Here is a 7,052-nt window from a genome sequence, read left to right as displayed (position 1 = left end):
TAATAGAAAAAGTGAGTTTTCTTGTCCATTATCTTGCATAATAAAAGAAAAAGTCCATTAGCTTAAAAATAGTCCATGCCACGGAGTTGCAAAACCCGGTCCTCTGAAAATACAACATCCAGAAGCAGAGAATAAAAAATGTATGTTCAACTAAAAAAGGAGAATTTCTACAGTTTCTTTGTACAAAAGGAAAGAAAGACAGATTAGAGAAACATATACAGGAAGAGTTGAAGTGACTCGGTACAATTCTTCAGCATGTACCCTCCAGTAAGATTAAGGAAAACTGTTAATTCTTAACAAACTTCAACCCAGTTCATGCCAGAATTGGAAAACATTACCAAGATCCGGTCATGATGAGTCTCAGATACCACTTCCAATTTTAAAATCTGAGAGAGTGGCAGATTCTCGAGCCTCAACTGTTGATGGTACTTCCTTCTTGTCAAACCCAAAAAAGGAGCAATTCTGAAATGCATCCAGGCTGCTTGCTATCAAGCGATTCAGTCCACTAAGACTGTCACTAAAAATTAGATCTCCGGTATGGTACTTAGTTGATGATGGTATATCCAAATCCAAAGGTCCCAAGGAATCGGGCTGCCACATGATAGAATCAAAAAAACATAGTGAGAAATAAAGTCAGACGCACTGTATATTAACAGTTCAAAAGTTCTTGAAGATCAGATTAACTATTTGTTTGATAGTTCAGAGTAGCAGGATGTAAATAAGATGGTAATAACTCCCTGACATAAGCTTCCAACGAATTGTATTTAAGTGAATCTAACAGCTACAAAGAAGTCGTGGACTTTAACATTGAAAAAAACCGAAGTATAGAAGAAAAATACCCAATATATATCTGCTAGCGCACTAAAATCCTTTCCTAAATGATCCTGGATATCTGCATCGGACTCGGAACTGTCCATAGGCATACGGTCTGATTGAACAAAATCATCCCCAAGCCCCTCCCTTTCAGGTGACAACTGCAATAAATACTATGAAAGTTAAAATTTCACTTCGCAAGCAATGTCTAGTAATAACAGTTAAGACGCACTACCTCATCCAATTTCTCAAAGCTTCTTTCAGGAACCTTTTTCTCGGACTCAAAAGAAGCAAGTGGAGACAAACAAGGACGATCAGCATGAAGAATGGGATCTTTTCGAAATAAAAAGGCATCACAAGTTTCTTCAGCATCCCAGATGGAAGACATATGGGCTGCCAGCGACGATTGTCCCATCTTGTCTTGGTGTCTAGATATGTGAGCAGCAATAGCAGCATCAAAAGAATCGCTACTAAAAGGAATTTGCTGAACATCATGACAATTCTCAGCAATAGGACGATTGATGCAGTCATCTTCGAGATCCTGGGACACTCCTGAAAGTAGATCCCCCACGCTAATGTTGGTAAGACTGTCAGCCCATTCTCCAGCTGACAGTCCTGTTCCACCGCTTAATCTTAACTCATCCTGAATATGAAGAACTTAAAAGTTATGGAAGTTGATTGAACAAATTATGCAATTCAAATGATCAGATACAAAATAGCCTCGTTAATGTATACCGCTCAACCTCGAAGTGCATAATTGAAACATAACAATCTAAAACAGGAGGGAAGATAAGCCCAAGCTCACAATAAATGAGAAAATTTATATCATGAGACCCAAAAAAAGTACAATAAAGCAGCCAATTAAGATCCTTCGGCACAAGTTGAAAGTCTAAAGTAGAACTACCCGGCTAATAGAAGAAACAGATCGAGAGGATTGCAATTACCAAGTCTTCTAACTGCGTAGTTACAGCTCCATCCCTGACATCTTTTTCATGCCACGATGTGTTGGCTGTAGGACGACGAGATTCCTCAGAGCTTGTATTGAGGTAAGCATTGTTGCCTCTGGTGTTGGGCACACCAGATGAAGAGGTCATGAGAGTATGGTTTCTGTTCATGGATATTCTGCAACCTTCAGAGAGCTCCATGGAATGAGTGTTAGCTGATGGCGTAGGAAATGAAACTGAATTCACAATCTGATCCTTAGAATTATACACACTACTTTTGGATTGCGTGAGGACGGAGCCGGATGCTACAGGCACTTGCATATTTAATAACCCAAGTTCAGAATTGGAGAACCAACCATACCTTCACAAAGATAAGTGAATATGATCATTACAATGTAAATATTCATCAAAACATACACACACACCCCGGCTTAAGGTTGTAAGCAATGTCAGGTACGGTTTCAACATGATTACACAAAAACAATTTATGCCCAGCATTTCTCGCTAGATATTCTAAACATTTAGAAAACTCAAACTAAATATAATACAAAACATAAAAAAATTCAATGTCCCTTTTCCTTTTAGGTACATTATCATAGGATGAAGGAGAATCAACTATACTAAAAAAATACCTTAGTCATCTTGTCAGGTGCATTATCAAGGGAAGGTAAAAAATTAATACTGATAACCAATTTAAAATATTTGCCATGTTGGTCATATTTTTTTCTCTAATTTATGTACGTGTATGTCTGCATATGACCCAGTATCCTATATTTTGGATATCAGCTGTTGAAATACCTGTCAGAGAGTCTGTGTTTTGTTTGCATAAGCTGACTAAAGTATAGGCTATCGGTTTCTCAAAGTGAAGAGTAAAGGACCTTTTTTTCTAAACATTAGTCACATTTACACTTTTATAAGTATGTCAAGTTTTGCACGTGAAAAATATTATTACAACTTTATCTATATATTGCAACCAACGAATCAAAAGCAAGGAATTGGAATCTATTTAAATTATATTCTATATATCTTATTTTTAATTAATCCCATGCATTTTAATAAAATAGATCCACTAACCTTTCATGCTGTTTTCTTTTCTCATGAATGTTCTCAAAACCCCATAACGACTTAAAACACTCAATAAATACTTAAAGCTGTCTTGATAAAGAAGGTAAAGTAACTCAGTTGGCTTTCCAGTTATAGCATTTATTGTATGTCAAGATTCCTCAAAACATTTTTCTCGTTTATATAATAAATGGATTTTCACATTTTCTTTTATCTACCAATCATATTGCTAACATTACAATTAAATCATCTGTCTTACATGTCTCTACTTATGAACTTCAAATATGACAATAAACCAAGAGGGCAAGATAAAAGAGTTACCTTAAACGAAATATGGGTGGACTTCCAACCATTGCATAAATATCAGCTGCACTCAGAGTAGATTCCTGGGTCCATCTCTGATAATTAAACAAGTTTTCCCTTTGAACACCATAAGGAAAAAGCATTAATTCTCCAACCGCTATGCTAGAATGACCCCATTTACGGTTTAGATGTTCCAAAATTGAGGATATCTTCTTTCGAGTACTAAGTGTAAGCTCCAGGTGTGGATTATGCTTATCCTAAAAGGAACAAAAAAAATATATATATACAATAGTTTCCAGAAGCTATTTCACATTGCTACAGTAAGATGCTTATAGGTTTTCTCTATACTCACCACTTCCAATGCTCTTCGAGTGGGTTCATCGATTGGGAATAACTGGAGCTTAAGTTTCATACTATTCACATTGTTATCAACAAATTGATTTTGCGGACATGAGGGTAAAGATGGCAGGACATAATCAGTTGGATCAGAACATTTTTCTCCTGGAATAAAAATAAGAGTGAAGTTACAGAAGATCTGAGAAAGCCCTTGATGAAGCAAGGATAGGATAAGAAAAAGTGTGATAGCTACCTGGATTCTCCTGGTCTTGTTCAATCTCTCTAACAGTTGCAGCTCGCTCCAAATGCTCTGCAGCATCTGCAACTAAAGAAACGCCAGCAATTGCAGCCTTCTCCCATTTCCTATATGCAGCAGTTGAAATCATACCTGAAAGAGAGACAGCGAACTTTTTTTATTGTAAAGGAAGTAAAATTATGATTGATGACTTTAAATATAAACTATCCAATAGTCATGAAGGAAAATTGATTCAAAGCAGAAAACAGGTAAAAGATATCTTGAAGGGAACCGAAAAATAATCACCAGATTTCTTTCGTTGCCTTGTCGATTTCATGGTATTTGAATCTCCCTTGGTGGTACTACGGCTAACACCCATGTTTATATTGCGCTTCATTGATGATTTTGAAGGTCCCAATTTTAGAATATTTTGACTATCAACAAGAACCAGTTTAACTGCACGGGCCTCATTTCCTGATGCTCTACCCTGATTTGAGACTGTGGTAGGCACAGGAGGAAGACAATTCCCCCCCTGCAGGGGTCGCTTCCTTACATTCTTCTTTCGGTCCTTCAATAGTTGATGCTCCTTTGAGACAAAAAATATATATCAGCTCCAGAAACATACATGATACAGAAGATATTAAAAAATCAGAACTTCCATGAAAAATATAAAAAGCTTTCACTAACCAAGGCTTCTAAAAATATTTTAAATCTCCGGGGCTTCAGGTGAAGCTTTGAGGCTTTGCAGCTATACTTTTCCAATAAAGACCACCTGTGTCACAGGTAAAAGCGAGAAAATTCAATGCTGAAGACTCTCTTAAAAATAGTAATATATCCGCTACTCTTATTCAGGATATCACAATAATATGATAAAACTATAGCATGCACTGTCAATAGAGCAATTGACTCGTTCTAAGAGAATCAGTGAAGGAACTGTAAGTTGACAAGAGGATTCAAAATGTAGCCAGCTGACCACATATTGGCACGAGAATCAAGAGGAAAAAGGGATGAAAACAACAGGAAAGAGAAAGTGGAAAGCCCTTTAATTCCCCTTGTTATTTTTTTTTTCATCATGTCTCTATAATTTTATCATTAAGATGAGGGATACCTCTTGCATGGAGCTTAGTCTCATTTATTTCTATGGTTAATTCCAAATTTTTATAGACTGCCATAACATTTAACATGTTTGACATCTCATGCTGTTAACAAGTATTAAGTGATGTGACAATACATCATAGGAGGATGGGGTAAGCTGTAAAACTCTTTCACTTAGTATATAAAAATAAAACTCAAATCAGAAATCCAACTAGTTATCTTTGAAGGTATTTACTTTTTTAACATTCCATATTTCCAAAGCATAGGATGTCTCTGAGTCGTTACATTCCTAATATACCTTTCAGTCACTTGAGAAGAGTTGAACACAAGAAAACAAAAGGTACGTGGAAATGTAATAATCTCTCATCATTTACATTTTTTATAATTACAGGAGACACTATGAGGAGGGTAAATAACTACAACTATCATTCACCAAGTTATTAAACAGTCCAGTCTAGTCTCAAATTAAAAAAGGTCTTTAAGCAGGGAAGTTATGTAACTTTAAGCACGTTAGTGAAGAATTTCACCCCTTAATATTTTCCTACTACCAAAAGTGTTTACCCTTATGGTCTAGGCTTGACACATTTCAGTACCTGGGCATGTTCCCCTCCCATTATCAACCTGTTCTTTCCATTATTTTCCTATATCTATACAATAAAATCAACTAAACTCCAGTCCTTCACCCATTCTCCATCATCAGCCCTTTACATATTTAATAGAAATAACTTCTTGGTGGACAAATATTCTAGTCTTACACACACTTTCACACACATGTACATAAAGCCATTTAACGAACAACCACTCCAAGTAAATTGTTACCAGCGAAGCATTGCAGCATTAGTATCTTTAGAGTTTTTGGCATCCAAACATAGTCCTGGACCAAGAAGTTTGTTCATCCGCCTCACAAGCCGGTAGTAATAATGCCTGACCTGCAAGTCAACCCCCACACATAGAGAAGTAACAATTCATGATATTGTTCACAATTTAAACATAATGAATGGGAAAATGCAAAGGGATAAGAAGCCACATGTAGTTGTAACGGATACCTGATCCTTGTTTTTACTTTGTACACGGGAAGTGATTTTCTCAAAATTCTACACAATAATATTTCAATCAGCAATCATTATGATACCATATGAAACAAACAAAGTAAAGTTTAAATAATAACGCCAAAGATGATGTACCTTCCCAACTTGTCGCAATGCAGTGAAGAAACTCTCCTCCTCTTGTCGAGTCCACGCAGCCCACTGCCTGGTTGGTTTTTTTGTAGCTATATATGACACCAAACAATTAGTCCTTTAGCTTCCCATTTCAACAACTACATGAGTCAAACTCAACTGCTCAGTAAATTAAAAATAAGAATGATGGATGCACAGAACAGACCTGGCTGCTGAGGAATAACAACATTTGCCACAGATGAGGAAACACCAGGATCCCCATTTTGAACTGAGACAACAGGCTCTGGCTGAAATTGAGTATTTGAATCGTGAGAGATTTGCGCCTCAGCCTCCATTTTTTTCCTTTGTTTACATGCTCGTCTTTCTTATGTTGAAGTCTGAAGAGAGAAATGGTATACATTTATGTCATACAATCCTCTCGTATTTCAATTAGCACAACTGAGGAACATATATACATACAAAAGCATTACATAGGGATGGGTCCAAGCCCATATTCATTATGTGTCTAGCAAAGTTCGATTTCTAATTCAAATTTACCATATCATTCAATTTCATTGAAAATTAAAATTATAGAGTATCAAAATCATGCCTCAACTGCAACGCAGGATCATAAGTTATGAGGAAAAGGGATCACAATTATTGAATAAAGATACATATCATAACGCACAATGTAGGTTAAAAGCACACAAAAAAATAATAATTCACACTCCGATTAGTTTTCCACAAAGATATCATCAGCAGACATTTAAATGATGCGTAAAATTCATTTTATTCGAATTTCGTAAAACTGACAAGCAGGAATCGAGTATGTAACACGAGGACATAATCAAATTGAAGCTCAAGGAACGAAATATTTTACCTTGTGAGCCGATATCACTCGATTTGATGAGTTTCGGAAACGGAACAACGGAGGAATTGCGAGATGCTGAGGGTGGATGGTAGCGAATCGAAGGGAAATTGAAAATCTGCAAACCCTAACGCGATGTAGAATGATGATAGAAGAAGCAAGATCGACGAAGCTGAATCTTCTGTTCTTCTAAATCTAAACGCTTCGTTTCCAGTCTTTGCAATTTTTTTAAGAAAATA

General features: G+C 36.3%; 1 protein-coding gene across 1 annotated transcript; it reads right to left on the bottom strand.

The window, feature by feature from the left end:
- On the bottom strand, positions 1–7,052 carry TKI1 (TSL-kinase interacting protein 1). Its single transcript, XM_028064413.2, has 14 exons — positions 6,826–7,052; positions 6,172–6,343; positions 5,973–6,058; positions 5,835–5,882; positions 5,608–5,717; positions 4,381–4,465; positions 4,000–4,279; positions 3,712–3,846; positions 3,475–3,623; positions 3,141–3,379; positions 1,758–2,118; positions 1,049–1,456; positions 840–974; positions 1–591 (listed from the first exon to the last, which is right to left on the bottom strand). Exons 2-14 carry the CDS (start codon positions 6,299–6,301, stop codon positions 361–363), a joined length of 2,397 nt encoding a protein of 798 aa, XP_027920214.1. The 5' UTR covers positions 6,302–6,343; positions 6,826–7,052; the 3' UTR covers positions 1–360.

The sequence above is a fragment of the Vigna unguiculata genome, chromosome 3 (genome assembly GCF_037176805.1).
Source record: "Vigna unguiculata cultivar grain cowpea cultivar isolate G323 ecotype 2 chromosome 3, ASM3717680v1, whole genome shotgun sequence".
Classification (NCBI taxonomy): domain Eukaryota; kingdom Viridiplantae; phylum Streptophyta; class Magnoliopsida; order Fabales; family Fabaceae; genus Vigna; species Vigna unguiculata.
Note: the sequence above shows the minus strand (reverse complement) of the source record. Positions and strands in the feature narration are given on the sequence as shown.